Genomic DNA, 18,355 nt, shown 5'->3' on the forward strand with positions numbered 1-18,355 from the left:
ATGTTGGTGCTGTTATTAGTGCTTAGTAAAGCAATGTGGTGAGGCAAGCAGCCCTGTGAATAACTAATGCATAGTCATTTTAAAGACATTGCAACATATTTGAATAACATTTAAAGTTATTTCACTACAGCATACACACATATTAGATTACTAACGTCTTTATGGTCTCTTCCCAACTTCTGTTGGTTTCAAGGGTGTCCATAAAAGGCTGATTCATCTTTAAGATTTTAAGACGCTGTTGCATCGAAATGTTAAAAGACCGAAATGGTCAGATGGAATGCAATACGAATTATTAAGTAAATGGAACAACACAATACATTTATCAACTTACTTTTAAAATAACACTATTAATAACATAATAACATAAATTGTGGCTGTCATTAATTGGCCAGATTGATAATCATTTAATTTGTGTCTTAATTTGATGTAACAATTGATGATTGTCCACGCCCATCGTTATTCAAGTGACTCATTCCAGGCTCCACAGCCCGAATTTGTTTATTATTATTACATATTATTAACTAGTTTCATCAAACATATAATACATACTACGATACAAAATGCAATAGTAATGCAAAAGCGTACGTGACTAACTGCCAGGTTCACGTGTAAGTCTTTCTTTAGCAGTGGAATACATGATTTATAATGTTTTACTTTCTCCACATGCCATTGGGTCGTCAGAGGGATATTGTCCACGCCCAGGTCACGTGATGACGAGCCAATCCTGAGCGAAGACGGGAAACAGCTGACGGTGAACAACAACACACAGCGTCTTCTTTTCCTGCAGGTGGTGGCGTGAAGTGGACTCTGCACGTAGCTCACAAACTCTTCGGATATCTCGTCTACGATGGCTGGTGTCTGGCCCTGGCTCTCATGCAAGGTTCATGTTTTTTGGTTGCTGCTGTAAAGAAGAGGGACGAGGTGCGAGCTTTCGAGTGAGGAGACCCGGGGACCGTCCATCCCAAACCAGCCGCATATATGGCTCTGTCCCTCATCCGAGCTTGCCGCAGTCTGGCTCTCTCGACGTGGCTGCTGTCGTTTTGTTTCGTGCACTTATTGTGCCTGGACTTTACGGTTGCAGAGAAAGAGGAATGGTACACTGCTTTTGTTAACATCACCTATCTGGACCCCGTCACTTCGGAGGTCAGGACAGAGAAATCCGAGTGCGGTCGGTATGGCGAGCAGTCGCCCAAGAAAGAAGCCAGAGGTATCGTGCTGGTGCCGTCCAGCCTGCAGGACCGAGAGGCGTGCGACCCGAACTTGAGGTTCCCCCCCTTGCCTCAAAACACCCCCTGGGTGGCGTTGGTGGCTGCGGGGAACTGTACATATCGAGAGAAGATCCGGAACGTAGCCCACTACAACGCCTCTGCTGTTGTCATATACAATGTGGGCTCCGGCAATGCAAACGACACTATAACAATGCCCCATCCAGGTGAGAGACAACAAGTCGACACGTCTTTTTGGTCATAGTTCCTGTTCATAGGCCGGAGGGTATACACACTCCTATCAGTAGTTGCTTGGTCAGTGTTGGGCCGAGATTAATGGATTGTATTCACATCGCTGAAGTCCCACAGCAGCTTCTGCATCTTTGTAATCGGCTCAATAACGATACACTGTACAAAGTGCACTGGATCCCGAGCAGATTGACTGAATATCACCTGTCACAGATCTATGGATGTTCTAACTGTATGTAGGTCTGGCTGACGTCACCTTTTTGATATGAGTTCCACTTTGTTCCATTGCAGATGAGAACAATTCAACAGTTTTTAGATACCTTACCTTTAGAGAACATGTTTTTTTTTACTTCACAGGGTCGCTACACTATATTACTTTTTTTGTAATTTCACAAATGACAGCCCAAGTTCTGAAATTGTAAGCGTTGTCTAAACACAACCAGCCGGACAGTCTAAACTCAAAACTACATATCACTGAGCACAGAGTTTAGTTTCCATGCCGATACTGCATCCAAACAAGGGGAAATAAACTCAATCATAAAGAATAATAATTAACTTCTCATGGAGAAGAAACAAGACAACGGTGAAACACAAATGCAGTAGTGCAGACATGGACATTTATATTTTTTTAACAGTGTTAATAAAAAAAATTACAAATTATGTCATTTGAGCACAGTTTCACAAAAATACCAGATATTTTTAATTTCATTCCAGCACCATCATGAGTCTAGTTTCCAATGGTTGAGTTTTCCTTCTATACTGTAACTTATCAAAGGCAGTTAGTGTAAAAACAATGTTCCATGAGTGCTCCTGATTTACTTCTAAGCAAGAAACAATAACAGCATGTTCACAACCAACAGGAACATGTTTGTCATAATATGTGCAGAGGAGCTCACAGAAGGCCGTTGAGTAAGCCTCCCTTTCTACCCATGTTTTCTTCACAAATATGATAAGAAAGAAACCACTATAATCACAAATACAGTTCAATGTTTTGCAGTGAATCAGGCTGCAGGCAATAACTCCTCAAGACAAAGCTGACTAAAACTTGTTTTTGCTCGGTCCACAATCAATACAGCACCAAAGTAAACATTCAAGACCTGACATGTTTAAATAAACCTTTTCACATAACCCATGACAAATGTCCTGGGAACACAGGCCATGGAGAAGTTTCTTCACATTTATTTACCTTGATTTCTAGAGGCTTTTCATGCTTTTTGACCGTTGGCTGTTTAAATACCACCAAGCAGAATAATGTACCAACAAATAAGATATGCAGGTCATTGACTAAATTGTTGTCACGTTTCTATGTGCTGAATATAGAAATCTGATTTAAAATGTAGGGCTGCACGGTGGTGTAGTGGCTAGCACTGTCGCCTCACAGCAAGAGGGCCGTGAGTTCAATTCCCGGTCGGGGCGGTCCTTCTGTGTGGAGTTTGCATGTTCTCCCCGTGGCAGCGTGGGTTCCCTCCGGGTTCTCCGGCTTCCTCCCACAGTCCAAAGACATGCTGCAGGTTAATTGATCTCTAAATTGCCCATAGGTGTGAATGTGAGAGTGAATGGTTGTATGTCTCTATATGAGCCCTCGATGGACTGGCTGCCTGTCCAGGGTGTCCCCTGCCTTCGCCCTGTCAGCTGGGATCGGCTCCAGCGGCCCGGCGACCCTGATGAGGATGAAGCGGTATTGATGATGGATGGATGGATTAAAAATGTATCGCAGACAAAGTTTAGTTTAACTACAAGTTTCACGAATAGGCTCTTCGGGAATGCCACTATGGAGATTCCTCTTGCACTGTGTACATGTTGAAGCTCGTGACTCTCAGCATTCACTAAACATTTTCATCCTACTGTCCTTCCGCCATAATTCAGATAAGATCTGAGATTATAAACATGTTTACATGCTGATTTGAGACTCCTTCACTCCTTCACTTCACAGTTCACTCAATACAATGAGTATAAGCAGCAGCAAAAGTCGGTTAATATATTAATTCACAGTTCATTTTCACCTAAAGAAGTTATCATTATATTCTCATAATATGGTATATACTACCTCCACTTTGGAAACCAAAGAATACTGTTCTCTTATTGTTCTTTAATATTAGGTTGTTTCTCCAAACAGAGCAGCCCATCATGCATAGATGCAATACCTTTATTGTATCATCTAGTTTAGTATTAGCTCTACAGCTGTCCTAAAGTTGCAAGAAACCTTTTCTTCCAAGCTTGCTAAGCAGTTATTTAATTGTGTTTTTTTACCTGTCGAATGTATTTCTTGATTTGACCCTGAACGGATCGGACAGATTAGAATATTAGTGAGAATACAAGTTAAGTTTCAGGCCTCCAGTAGCTGTGAGAAGAGCCCGCTGTATGAGCCTGACGGCGTGCGGCTTGTATAGTTTTCACCTTGTGAGTCTGTGTGTGTGTGTAATCACGGCAACATGTGGTCCTGGAATACCGTCCCACAAAGGCTGTTTTAAGTACTCTACCAGATGTTTATATTCCTAAAGATTTGTGAAAAGATTTTTTGTCACTGCAATACTTACCCAAAACCGTGTGAAATGCTGTCACGAAAACCTTACCAGCATCTAGTTGAGATAAAAATGAATGGCGAGGTCAGAGATGGGTGCAGGAAGTCTTTAACTTTAAGCCCTTGGTCAACCTTATTGCAAGATTCTCTGTTGTTTCCACTTGCCATGTATTTCTGTTGGAAGTGGCTTCTCGGGCATCCTGTTGCTAGTTTCCATAAAGGTGTGGCTGATTAGACCACAACGTCTGTGCCAGATGATGGCACAATGCATGACGGTTGTTGGACAAAGGGATCTGTGTAGAAACAGATGTTTAATTAGAAAGATCACAACACCTAGCGATAATGGTCTAATTGATTACGAGAAGTTTTTAACTCGAAGGTCTTTTTGAATTGACACGTCTGAGGCACCTGTCATGATAAGCAGTTCATTTGAATTCAATGCAAAAACCTCTAAAGCTTTTACTCAAATTCAGTGAAGTGTCTCAGAAGAAAGTAGATCCCAAAGCAAAGCTAAAAAGTGAGTAAATAATGGACGTGCCTTCACCAGGTGGCCAGATGCACAATTTCCCATGCAATTGAAAACCAGGCTTTCCCTGCTTTAAACCATTACATAAATATAAATTGAGACACTAAGGGACAGAAATGGCAGCCAGGAGAGGTGTGAAGACGAAGCTTTGAGAGAAGAGGAAGGAAACCCAGAGCACAGGGGCCAAGGCCCGGGTCCTAAAGTGTATATTTAATGTGAGGCTGCCAAAGAAAGAATGGAGCACTTTCCTGTCAAGAGACAACACAGCTGGGCTGTAAAATCCGCAGTTGCCAGAGCCAGAAACCTCTAAGGTCTTGATTTTATTTTACCCCTCGCATCCCAAGGCTGAGCGGGGTCAAAGTCATGATCCTGCCAGGTCAGAAGCTCTAAAAGAGTGAGGGTTATACTTTCAGGTTCATTTTCCTGTCAAAGTTTTAAACATTTGAAGGAAAATCCCTTATTTCTTGATAGCAGCAGTAAATTAGCATACAGACTGGAAACTCCTCGCATGGCGGAAAAACAAAGTGTCTGCCTGAGAGCAGAAACTTCTTCGACTCTCCGCTGGCTGCCTTGCAACTGCCTGGCAACTGCCTGGCACCAATTAATAGTCCAGGACGCAATTACCCGCAAAACCACAGCGGGGTTTTTTTCACGCTTGCATTTTTGTGTTGAGTGATTGGATTTGTTCCAGTTGAACAGAGCCAGGCTAGCTGTTTCCCCTTGTTTCCAGTCTCCTGGCTAAGCTAAGCTAACCACCTGTTGGCTTCAGCATCATGTCCCATGTACACAGATGAGGGCGTTATCAGAAATGGAAGACGCATTTTCCTCAAAATGTCAAACTATTCCTTCAGTCATCTTTTTTTGATAAACTTTCATGTCACGCCAAAGTGTAACTGTCAGGTTCAGATTAGTGCATTGTTGTTTAAAGCTTTTAACAGTTAATTCTGTGGTCATCTGTTCCTCAGTGGTATCCTCTTTGTCGCACGCCTGTTAAACAAATTAAATTCCCAGCACTGAACAGGTTGGTGTCCACTGGATTAACCCACTAAGTATTTATTGTGGTTTGCTCTCATATTTTGGCCAAGTGGATCTGAAAACACAGATATTTTTCTAGGTTCAACCTCAGTCTCAGAGATTGCGCTCCTGTTTTAGAAGCAGCTATTTCTGTCCGCTCTGGCTGCGTCACAGTGCACAGAAGAAGGCGATCAGAGTCAAGGCTTAGGGAAATCTTCCATATTATGCGTTCCCTTATTTCTGCTGAAGCAGAAGATGGCCATACTGGGGTATATTTTTTAATTCACTGAGTCTGGAAGCAACGGTTTTGGCCGTTGACATGAGATAATGTGGGTTTTTATGTGTTGTTGTTACATCACAGTGATTTTGCACCATATGGTTGAACTAAAACCATACATCTGCAGGTCGGGAGTGTCTGTTTCTGAGGTTACACACATGAAAAAAAAGTTTTACAAAACAGGGAACATTCATAGAAATACGTTGTCAGGGTTTTTTGGGTATTATTGGGAGAAACGGGTAGTATATCTCATAATAAATTAATTTAGAAACTGACAAGTGAAAACAAAATTATTCCAACGACATGCTTACCTTGGTTAAATGTTCATGTCTGTGAGGAAGATACAAGCCAAAAAGTGGGACAGCTTGTGGCTTGAGAGGCTGAATACATCGCGGTGTTCAGCAGCATGTGTCTGTTTGCGGTCCAAACACAACCTTTTGTTTTCTCTGTCATTGTTTGTTGCAGAGTTTGCTTTCGAGTCTTTCGCATATATACACTCATTTTGCGAGAGCAGCCACCATACCGTAGTGTGGTAACAGTGGAGATGCTGCCAGCTGTTACCACACTACTGTGGCTGTGGATCCGAAGATGTTAGCGACACATGAAGTGCTTTGTACCTGTTTCTACCATACCCAAAAAAAATTGTTTACTAAAACATTTATTTAAAGAATGGCAATTCATCGACATGAAACTGTTTCAAAACATGACGATGGTCTGGGCTTTCAACCGTTGTCATATCAAATGTAGCAGCTGTGCAGATTTGACAACAGACCTGTTACATAAAGGGATTTGTGAGTATGACAGCAATAATGCATTGCTGCTACATCCTCAAAAGAGAGGATATCTGTCGGATTCAAAGCCTTTTAACTCCTCTGGAAAAAAACAAAAGAATGTTTTTTCTGTAGCGCTTCTGTGGCAGAATTAACCCAGCATATCATTTAAAAATAGCTCCGTGCTGATCTCTGTTACATGATGATTTATCGGAGTATCTGGCAGGCTGCACAGAAGCTACTGTTGGTAATGGCAGTTTGAACAAAGCCACTGTTTAACGTGACTGAAAGAAGGACTCGGGCACCGCAGGGAGCCACTGTGACTCCATGCAGCCGTAGTCATAAACGTATCAGCAGAAGGAATATGATGTAACAGTAATCGGACTGTTAATGCAGTTCCTGGAATCATCAACCGGCCACAGAGTCGAGGCTTGTTCCCTTATTGTGTCTAAAACACAGTTATGTCCCTTACGCTCTTCCCGTTTTACAGACGACCTCAAATAATATATTAATATACATATACAGGACTGTCTCAGAAAATTAGAATATTGTGATAAAGTTCTTTATTTTCTGTAATGCAATTAAAAAAACAAAAATGTCATGCATTCTGGATTCATTACAAATCAACTGAAATATTGCAAGCCTTTTATTCTTTTAATATTGCTGATTATGGCTTACAGCTTAAGAAAACTCTAAAATCCTATCTCATAAAATTTTAATATTTCCTCAGACCAAGTAAAAAAAAAAGATTTATAACAGCTGAGTGTTTGTCAAGGCTCAGGAAACCCTTGCAGGTGTTTCGAGTTAATTAGACAATTCAAGTGATTTGTTTAATACCCTACTAGTATACTTTTTCATGATATTCTAATATTTAGAGATAGGATATTTGAGTTTTCTTAAGCTGTAAGCCATAATCAGCAATATTAAAAGAATAAAAGGCTTGCAATATTTCAGTTGATTTGTAATGAATCCAGAATGCATGACATTTTTGTTTTTTTAATTGCATTACAGAAAATAAAGAACTTCATCACAATATTCTAATTTTCTGAGACAGTCCTGTATAACTACATGTCTTTGTTATCTCCGTACTGTATTGTATTTATATTATACTTTCTTTAGCTCTTTATGATTGGTACACTTTTTTACATTGGCGCTGAAATAATCAATTTTGACAGGAGATTAATCGTCAGCTGTTTTTGTAATCTACTAACTGTCAAGTGAAAAAATCAAATAACATTGATTCTTGTGATGCAGTGTACATTATTTTAATTTTATTTTAGGTTTATTTATTTTCTGAAAATTAAAGTTCTCTTTCAAAACTATAATCCATGGAGGAGATACACAACATTTTTTTCTGCTATCTAATTTTAATGTGTTGTTGGCCAAATATTCATTGAAATATAAATATTATTTAAGATAATTTGAAGATGTCTGAAACATACTCTATGATCCATTATGTGTAATTTGAGTGTAATAGTGGAGTTTAGACTGCTATCCAGGTGTCAAAGCTCCAGACATAATACTGAGGACCCGATTCATCTTCTAAACATCTAAACTGGTACTTCCTGGGATGTCTGTGTGTGCAGGTACAGGCGAAGTTGTGGCCATCATGATCCCAGAGCCTAAAGGTCGTGAGATCGCGGCCTTGCTGGAGCAGAAAATCATGGTCACGCTATACATCTCCATAGGAACCCGCAACCTGCAGAAATACGTGAGCAGAACGTCAGTAGTGTTTGTCTCCATCTCCTTCATCGTCCTCATGATCATCTCCCTCGCCTGGCTCGTCTTCTACTACATCCAGAGGTTCCGGTACGCTAATGCACGAGACCGCAATCAGGTATGGCTGTGTGCACTTTGTTTCATCCAAAGTATGACTTTATGAGCTAATGTGGTTCTGCCTGAAAGGGCGACTGGCAGTGCTGTGGCCTCACTCTTGTCATTGGCCCATGCCTTTTTCCATCTGGTGTCGGCTCTGTGAGGCTTTATGGAGAGGCCAGAATTAGCCTGACAGCTGGCCGAAAAGAGAGGTTGCAAACCGGTGAACCATCAACCAACTCGGCTCTCTGTGAGCCAACAGTGCAAATACTTGCGACTGTCTTAGCTTTATAATAAATGGCCGCCTCTGACGTTCTTGTGACGTCTGTAATAAAAATTCATCATCGAGCCTGTTATGATAAGAGCCGGTGCCGTGACAACCATTGTTGGTGGTTTCACTTAAATTATGTTCATCAATATTGGAACAAATCCTGTTCTCATTTTATTACCACGGCAACTGTAGAAGCGTGATATTGTGCCTTGATACTTGTGTGTCAATTTCTCTAAATCTGCCGTCACCAGTTCCTCTAATATGCTTCCAATAATACTTTTAAATCTTAAAATAGTGTACGATAATTTTCTTTTATGCCGAAAAAACAGAATAACCTTTCTCTAATTAATTAGTGTGTTGTCATTGTGGTTCACTGGTTTACTGTGGTCCAGTGGTGGTATTTATACTTTATCTTACAGTAGTAGACGACACATTTTGTGTTGGTGTACATGAACATGTCAGCTGTTAATTTTTTAAGCTGATGTAGAACAATACGCAGTATTTGCTGCCTATCAACAGACCAATGAGATCCCTCCATGCTGCTGAGTCACTGACGCTTATTGTTTTATATCCACAGAGACGTTTGGGAGATGCTGCAAAGAAGGCCATCAGTAAGCTGCAAGTACGCACCATAAAGAAAGGAGACAAGGTAGCAGTATATGTCACATAAACATCTTTGGCTATACAGTGAGTTTAAAAGTAAGCTATACTTTATTATCAATGTGAAGTACATTAGTTGAATTATACAGAATTAATTTGTTTCATATATAGATGTATCATTTGTTAGCCTAGGCAAATTCTATATTCTATATGAAATATATTCTAGAAAATCATTCTTATCACACATTGATGATATTGTCGTCATTTGGATCATTTTATCTTGTTTTATACCTTTTTGTTGTGGATTTGATCTGCTTTTGTTATTTGTTTTTACTGTGAAACACTTTGTTGTGAACGCTGCTCTATTTGAGAATTCTTTGGTCATATTTGTGTTTTTCCATTTCTGTCTTTCTGTGTTTTAGGAGACCGAGTCCGACTTCGACAGCTGTGCAGTTTGCATCGAAGGTTATAAGCCGAATGAAGTCGTGAGGATTTTACCATGCAGGTAATGTTTATGTGCTTGTAACTTTAAAACTAGATGTCTCTTTTTGTTGAAGGCATAAAGTCAGCAAATGCACCATCACTGCCAGTATACATATTACACAGCAGTCATTTGTTTTCTAAAGTGTTTTATGTGTGCACTGTCCTGTTTGGTCAGGCACGTCTTCCATAAGCACTGTGTCGACCCGTGGCTACTAGACCACCGAACGTGTCCCATGTGCAAAATGAACATCCTCAAAGCCTTGGGAATCGCAGTAAGGTCCTTTTGATTTATTATGATGTTCTCTCATTCTCATATCAAGATTACAAAGTACAAAACATAAAATGAATGACCACTTGTAGCGTGCGTGAGAGTGCCTCTAAAGACGAGACCTTTGCCACCATCCAGCTCAACGCAGACTGTTTAGATGACGTTCCTCCAGACTATGAGACATCTGTCGGCGGTCCACACGCCATCCACATCAGCGGGGCGAGTGAAATCACAGTAAACGAGAGCTTGGCGGTTATGGATCCAGCCGGCGGAGAAACAGACCGACAGCAGCTCCATCCAGACGAAGAGATAGAACTTCAGGGGGGAGAAAGCCAATTCATCGCCTGGTGTAAGTTCAAACATCACACATTTGTAACGTAGATGGAAAGACCTGACAGTCAGTGAACGTGGATGTGGAGCTAAGATGGGAAGTTGGGACGTTCAGTTTTAGTTTAAAGTTCCAGTTAATACAAAGTTATCACCACATGCTCAACAGTATGACTCTCCATCCATGTATTTGTGTCTCCATTATTTAACAGAGTAAAGTCTTTAACTGTTTCCCTATGTCCTGTGCTTAAAATATGTTGGAATATATTAGAATTGACAAGACCTTTGGGCCCCCATCACACAGAGGAAACCAGTTTAAAAAAAAAATGTTTTACTGTGTGCCGGTTCTGGTTTTATTCCTAATTTTTCTCTTGACATTTGAGGGTTGACTTGTTTATTCTGAGGCTTTAATCAGACAGGCAGCCACCTGGTCAATGTTCCCTAATTCAGATATTCCTGAACAACACAGGAGGGTAGGATAGTAAAGCCACAGCCTAAACCACATACATGCAAATATTTATGTTTGAGTGTGTTGTACACTTCAACACCTTATGCAAACACCTAAGAGCTGTTTCTTTAACTGACAGCAGTTAAACATCTGCTTACTATCAGCGCTTTATTGTGCAAGTACATGCACGTGCTCTAACACGTGTTCTTTCTTCCATTTAGCATCTGAGGCCAAAAATGTTTCCACAGAACAGATACAACACCTTTTTGTGGGCTGAATGAAGGAATAAACAGATTTTTACCTTTTATTTATTATTGTGTCTTACTTTTCAGAGAGGGGGGAACATTTGTGATAATTGGCTATACATATCTATGTATATATATATATTTATATAAAAAGCACAGAAAAAATAATAGAATAAGAAACATTCATCTGAATTTGGGCTGAGAAGATAAAAGTCAATTTTTTACGCCAAATCAGTAAATCTATAAAACAAGAAATGCAGCAGGCTATTTATGGACGATACTTATATTGAATGCCACTCTGTTATGTAAATTGTTATTCCAGCTCTATCCAGCTTGATGTAATTACACTTCCCAGATGTTTTACTCTTGGTCCTGCAGTCAGGTTACTGTCAGGCTGGGTTTATAATTCAACTTTAATGTGATGGTTGAAGACCTGGCGCTGCACAGTGTAACGGTAAAGAAAAGATGAAGTGTTTGAGTAACGAGTGCCAGAGTCCTTCAGCTCAGCAGGTGAGATGAGTTTCTAACACTTCTCCCCTTCCGGGCACAAACATGCCCACACTTAGAAACTCACTTCTGACACAGATGGATTGACAACGTTTTAATCTCTCTTTATATTTGTGTCTTTGTGCACAGTAAAGAAAACATAGCTATATTTGAGATTTATTGAGGTCGGCTATAGATTTGTTTGCTAATGTTATTACCTTCGCATTGAAAATGCCGGAAGGTTATGTTTTGATCGCCATTTATTTATTTATTTATTTGTATGCGTGTTATTCGCAAAACTCAAAAAGTATTGAACCGAATCGCATGAAATTTGGTGGGATGATTGTTTATTATCCGGGGACCAGTTGATTAGATTTTGGGATCGATCGGGTCAAAGGTCAAGGTCAAAGGTCATGAACAGGTCAAATCTTCTTGAATCACATGGAATTTGGTGGGATGATTGGTTATTATCCGGGGACCATTTGATTAGATTTTGGGATCAATCGGGTCAAAGGTCAAGGTCAAGGTCATGGAAAGGTCAAAATCTTTTTTTTTACCATAGCACGATACATTTTTGTCCAATTGGCATGCAACTAATGCCAAAATGTTCATAATTCAATGCCCAATCTTGTGATATGCGAAGGTATGCGCTCTACCGAGTGCCCATTCTAGTTCACAAGTGTTATGAGATGTGGGAGATTTAAGCATTCTATGTTTTCAATGGTTTTTTTAATTAGCTTTTTTGAAAAATGGAGATCCATGCTGTTTAGCCATTAATAGGGAAAGATGAAATATTGTAGATTGTAAAAATCAAGATTGCAGTTTTGTTTAAAATACCTTGTCATGTGTCATGTGATTAATTCATACAGAATATTTTTTTATGAAGAAACAAGACAGATACAACATACCCTACCCTAATGAAGGTCAGATAGATGAAAACCTATATTGGAGATGAGTTGAGTGAAATAAAAAAATGTTTTATAGACTTGTTGTATCTCAATATATTTGCGGATTTAGGGTTTATTGTTTAAAGAAAAGAGAACATTGCTACTAGGTGTCAATATTTGACATTTTAAATGCGTAATAGTTAATTATCATATTGAGAAAATGATCATAAGTTGAAGCCCTAGTAATAAGTTTTGCTGCATCGTGTAAATAGTGTGCTCCATACTGCTTCTAGAGCAGATGAATAGCTTCATTATCTATGCGTTGGCAGGACTTAAAAGCGAAATAATTATTTTAAACAGTTGCCTGTAAGGGTTTATATTCAAGGCACCACAAGCAGGTGATCTAATCAAGACTGATGTCGCAGCACCATTGAGCTGACAGTGACGATGTCACTGGTAGGCACTTAGCATGGGATGAAGCAGATCTGTCAGGATTGCTGCTGCCGTGTGTTGCCAGTGATGGGGGACCGATTGTGTTGCGTCTGAATAATAAGTGCTGTTCATTCTTTATGAAGTCAGCCATTCATTGGATGTGTGGTCCAATCAGGGGCCCAGAAAAAGACCTGATTTATCTCTGTAATGTGGGGGAAGAATGTTCAAAGGCAAATAATGATATCTTCTTTAAAGGACTTGACTGTTCAGAGACACTGGTATAACCCACAGCGGCCTCTTGAATAAGACAAATGACCTCCCTCTCTCCCCTCTCAGGTGGGCAACAGCCTCCACCCAGCAGGGATTCAGACGGCTCTATCGCCATGGGAGTGGAGGTGGACTTGCCTGAAGTAGACCTGTCCACGGAGCAAGAATGCTATCATGCTAAATCCTGAGCCAATGAAAGTTGAGATTAAAAGCCTGAATCACCAGGAAAAAGAGGACAAAGCGACCCCCCCCTCCCTCCACCCAGAGATCCGCCGTGTCTTCAGCACCCTGGAGGAAGTGACTTAACAGAAGAAGGGCAAATGAGCAAAACAACACGTTGTGGTGGCCCAGTTTTTGTGACACGTAATCTTTTCACACCTGTAAAGGTTCTTGGTGCGATATTCAGAGCATTAATATAGCATCAAACTTGTATTTGATATGTAAAGATCTCGTGGAGCAAAGAGCGGCTCTTCCTGTTTGTGTTGTAATACGATCTTCTCTGTTCTTTGCTGACATTGCCAGGCCTGTCACACATGTTTTGTGAGTGTGAGCATGCCCAACTTATGAGCTCATGACCGCCATTCTGCATGGCTCTCAACTAGCGGTTACAGCTGATAACACCGTCCTGACCAACGCTGTCAACTAACACTGTTCTCTCTGTCAGCCCTGTCGCCGTTTTTGCACAGTTAGCGCTGTTTGCACCGTTAGCTACGAGCCACTGGCTCAGCAAATGCCATTTTGAGAGCCGTTTGGAGACAATATGCTCTTAATTTTGTAAACATAGTATCTGGCATCTAATAGGTTGTTTGAGGCCTAGTACAAAGTTTACTAGTACAAAATAATATTTTTAAACCTGTTATTGGACACAATATAAGCACAGAAGCAGCAGGGTATCCTTAATGTCAGATTGCAGCTTTAATTGTTATTCAGAATATGTGCAGATTGTTCAATTTATTGGTATGAGATCACTGCCAACATATTCCTACTGATGTAATGGATGCATAGCATGTGTAGAGCATATATCAGCAACTTATTTCAACAGTTGGTGTGAATTACCACCAGCTATTTTTCAACTTCAGATTTGGGTACACGTTATTATCCTTTAAAAACTTGAAGCGTAGGTCTTTACGTTTATGTGGTCATGTGACGTTCAAGGAGTTGGGATATTTATGCACACGTTATGCTGTAATTTTAAAATGTAACAGTTTCTCTTACTAGTTTTGTGTATTTATAACCTATATTTTCCCAACTGAATATTCCTGTTGAGAGAAAATAAGCAAAAACAAGGTTGATATTTCTGTCCTCACATCTGACAATCATAGCTTGCCACAGGAAGTTTGAGGCGATGTCAGCCACTGCCCTACTGAAACTGCTGCTGTTTTACAAGTTATCACAACAAATGGCACTGGTGATCACTTCCTGTTGTGGAAGTGTTCATATCTGTGTTCACACTGCTGCTAAACACAGCTGGCAATTGTACTTGTCACTCCCAAACTCTGGCAGGGTGCACACACTGTAGCCAAACCTTCTACACGTGTCAAGCCAGTGGGTATAAATATGTAAACCAATCTTTGTGCCAAGATTATCAGTAGTATTTTTAAAATTGTTGTTTCATGCATACTAATTTCCTTGGCTGTATCACACAATAGCTCTGAAATAACATGAGGAGTGGATGCTTTAAGTCAGTTAAAAGAGGGACTGTTTTGATGGAAAAGGAGGGTGACAAATATGATGCATTTGAAAGCCCAGTCAGGGTTTTCATTTGAGGAATTTGATGCTCCAAACAGTAATTGAAGTGTACACTGAAAATGTTTACAGTGTAATAACTGAGAAGTTTTGTTTGGATTTGGTCCAAACCAAGTCGGCAAATTTTTCAAACCTACATACAAACAACCCCTCGCAAAGATCTTAAAATAAAGACATCTGAGCAACCGGAAAACGGCTACATTACTTATTAACATCAAAATTACATCACAGCCACCGTGTGCTGAGGAACAGGCGAGTCTGCTGATCCTCAGGTGGTTAAAGCTCCGTTTGGTTTCTTTCTGCTCCCTTTGATCAACTATAGTGTGAGACTTATAAAACATAGATCCAGCTTAATGACAATAGTGGGTTCGGCTATATCTACATTACAACGGTAGTAACGAACCTACACAAAATCATCACCAGAATCTGCAAAAAAACGCCAGCTTAGTGTGGAAGGAGAACCAAAATAAAGATATATTTTTAAATGTAGCTTGTACTCTTAGATTCCTGTGGTGATGCTGACTGTTAATTCACAGTCATCATTATTCAAAACAACACAAGGAAAGGTAGAAGAATAAATTCTACCACGAACTCTCGTCGTCCTGCCAATCACATCTTTATTACTGTTTCAGTAATGTCATATTGAAGAAGATCAGTAGGATCTAATAGTTGATTTGAAAAGTTTCCTCTCACATTCCTGTTGACTTACACACTGAAGAAGCACAGACTCAATGACTGAGCCGATGGAGCCAGTGGAATTTAACTGGCTGACTTTTTTTCCTCTTCCAGTCATTGTTTCCATTATATCCTCGCTCCACCAGGGACTCTGTTATATAACACACACATGTCCACACGCCTCTGTTTGGGTTGATCGTTGAAGGATTATTGAATGTATGGGCAAATGTTTCAATGGTTTCACGAAAGTGTTGGTTTGAGGAGGGGCAATTTGTAGTTCTTTATTTCTCATTTTGTGAGAAATAAGCATAGCATAGAATTTTGTGAGAATGTATGTTCTTGGGCTGTAGCAGCTTGATACCCGGAGATGTCTTGTCTCCACACACACACACACACACTGTCTCCATCTAACCATTTGTTTGGTCGGCATAGCGACAGGATAAAGCCAAGCACATCCATTTTTCTGGCTGCACTGCCTAACAGAGCAAGTTTGTCTAAAGCTAAACCTTTTTACAGAATACTTAAAGATGATATTACTAAGATACAAGGACTTCTCTCAGTGTGTCTGTTTACAGTGTTTCAATAACAACTCGTAGGAATAAATATAGAATCCAATGGAATTTAAAGACCCAAAAAACCATGGTGTACATTATTTTATTTGTCTGCAATTTCCTATTAATTCCCATCATGTTTCCTGGAAAGAAGAATGGATTTGATGCTAATCTTGGGAAGAAAAACTCCAAATATATATATATATATATATATATATATATACATTCATACATTATTCATATTGAATGTGAAAAAGGCGCCCTAAAATGAAATAAAACGACATATATAATTTATATACACAACATACGAATTATGCACAAAACAGTAGAGTACACATGCACCTATAAATAATGCCACAGTATAATTTAAGTTAGTTGGCTACAATCCATCCTTTTTAAATAGTTTTCATCAGCTGATCTTCTGTTTACTGACTAACAGTCTCTCTAGGTTACACAAGCAATTAATTTAAATGAATAATTGAAATAAATGTACTAATTGAACACTGCCTCCACAATTTATATAATCAGTACCTTATGTGTTTCTTTCAAGGAAAGTATTTGAAATCTATTCGGAATTCAATTTTGTTCTGTTGTCACATGTTTTCTTCTGTTTGTGTAAATCTTCCTTTCTTTTGCAGTTTAACCTTCCAGAGAATGATGAGAGAAAGAAGTCTATTTATAAAGTTCAGCTTTTGGAGAAAGGGGGCAACAGTATTGAACATGGCACATGACTCAGTTGTTGCTTAATACCTTCGCATTGAAAATGCGGAAGGTTATGTTTTCAAAATCTTTTTTTTACCATAGCACGATAAATTTTTGTCCAATTGGCATGCAACTAATGCCAAAATGTTCATAATTCAATGTCCAATCTTTTGATATGCGAAGGTATGCGCTCTACCGAGTGCCCATTCTAGTTGTATACTGTTATGATCTTTTATCTTTGTGCGTGTGTGGGTGTATGGAGGGAGGGAGGGGGAGGGGTATCAATATATTGTACACTATACCCAGCAGAAATAACAGCATTGCTATTTTGTTATGTAAAATAATTGTAAGTATGATTAGCGGCGTCTCTCTCCTTTTCTTGTACCATGATGCACGTGTAGGAATGTCTCTGATTGTGAGTTATAATAAATTTAATCAGGTTTTTTTCAACTTTGATAAACTTGTTTGTTTTACATTAGCTCTCTAAAAAGTATGTTTTGCTAAAAAAGGGAGATCTATGCAAACTTGTGCAAACTTGTCATGTTTGAGGGCGACTGGTTGCACTAAAGTCAAGGGAAGCAGACTATTGTAGTCTGGAAAAAGAAAAACATTTTCCTGGATTTGGTGTCAGAACTGGATTTATGAAAGAGCCCTTTTTTAATGAAACGAATAGGAGGTGTTTGCTGACTGTGAGGAGGACAAACTCCAATAAATACAGGTTTAGGATGAAATAAATTAACCAGAGTCAGTTATGTCTACTATTATTAGATACAGTCTCATTAAGAGATTTAAAAAAGTACTTAATGAGAAAAACTGTGACTTACTACAGATGCTCCAGTTTGGTAAGAAATTCAATCACACACACTCGCTACAGTATATGAAAGATGTTATGGCCGTAGTTTTGTTAAACATTGAAAAATGATATGATTCCATGTAGGTAGGAGTAGGTCTTTTAATTATAATGAATAAGTTATGTCTTAGTGGAAAGTTTTATGATGGGTAATTGGACATTTATATCAAACATAACTCAAGTTAAAGTCAAATACAGGCAAAAACAATGTTTGGATCAATTCGGGGATATTTTGCACTCATGAAATAAACATCCAAAATACACATCTATGCTGTTTACTTTACTACACTCTGTCTATTTGTCTAAGCATTAGATAATGCATAATTTGCATGTTTAGACATAAGATTTCAGAGAACTTAAAACACAAACAAAATATCCTAATTCTATTCAATTATATTAGGCCCAAATTAGAAATTTGCCTCAGAGGGCTTTACAATCCGTACACATATGATTGGTCAATGAGCTACCACAAGGTATACATCCATTTTCTTGAAACTCATCTGTTCCTAAAGTTTACAAGGATAACAAACTACATTTCAGGAATGAAACATAAACCATCCAACTATCGGCCTTTTTTTTAATCCCTTTTTAAAAATTCATTAGGATTTCCCCTGACTGATTGTAAATGTTTTTAATGTAATTATCATCTTCTTTTAACCTTTTGAAAACATTGTTTTTTATTTCCAAACCCTCTGAAATGTATCCACGTTTGTATTTCAAATTACAATACATTTTGGTTA

At 39.2% G+C, this 18,355-nt stretch overlaps 1 protein-coding gene across 4 annotated transcripts; it reads left to right on the forward strand.

Annotated features, from left to right (window-relative positions):
• Nucleotides 1-688: 688 nt before the first annotated feature.
• On the forward strand, nt 689-15,870 carry rnf150a (ring finger protein 150a). 4 transcript variants are annotated; one of them, XM_056409882.1, is made up of 8 exons: nt 689-1,432; nt 8,149-8,273; nt 8,364-8,399; nt 9,226-9,297; nt 9,671-9,753; nt 9,907-10,003; nt 10,138-10,348; nt 13,161-15,870. In XM_056409882.1, exons 1-8 carry the CDS (start codon nt 979-981, stop codon nt 13,277-13,279), a joined length of 1,197 nt encoding a protein of 398 aa, XP_056265857.1. In that variant the 5' UTR covers nt 689-978; the 3' UTR covers nt 13,280-15,870. The 4 variants fall into 4 exon arrangements, with proteins under 4 accessions (XP_056265857.1, XP_056265855.1, XP_056265858.1 ...); XM_056409880.1 differs by having other exon boundaries at nt 8,149-8,399; XM_056409883.1 differs by having other exon boundaries at nt 8,251-8,399.
• The last annotated feature ends 2,485 nt before the right edge of the window (nt 15,871-18,355 follow it).

The sequence above is a fragment of the Pseudoliparis swirei genome, chromosome 24 (assembly GCF_029220125.1).
Source record: "Pseudoliparis swirei isolate HS2019 ecotype Mariana Trench chromosome 24, NWPU_hadal_v1, whole genome shotgun sequence".
NCBI classification, from domain to species: domain Eukaryota; kingdom Metazoa; phylum Chordata; class Actinopteri; order Perciformes; family Liparidae; genus Pseudoliparis; species Pseudoliparis swirei.

Coding starts and splice junctions, on each gene's coding strand:
- rnf150a (XM_056409880.1), top strand. CDS start 979: ATGGCTCTGTCCCTCATCCGAGCTTGCCGCAGTCTGGCTCTCTCGACG. Junction 1,433..8,148: donor TATAACAATGCCCCATCCAG/GTGAGAGACAAC, acceptor CTGTGTGTGCAG/GTACAGGCGAAGTTGTGGCC. Junction 10,349..13,160: donor AAGCCAATTCATCGCCTGGT/GTAAGTTCAAAC, acceptor CTCCCCTCTCAG/GTGGGCAACAGCCTCCACCC.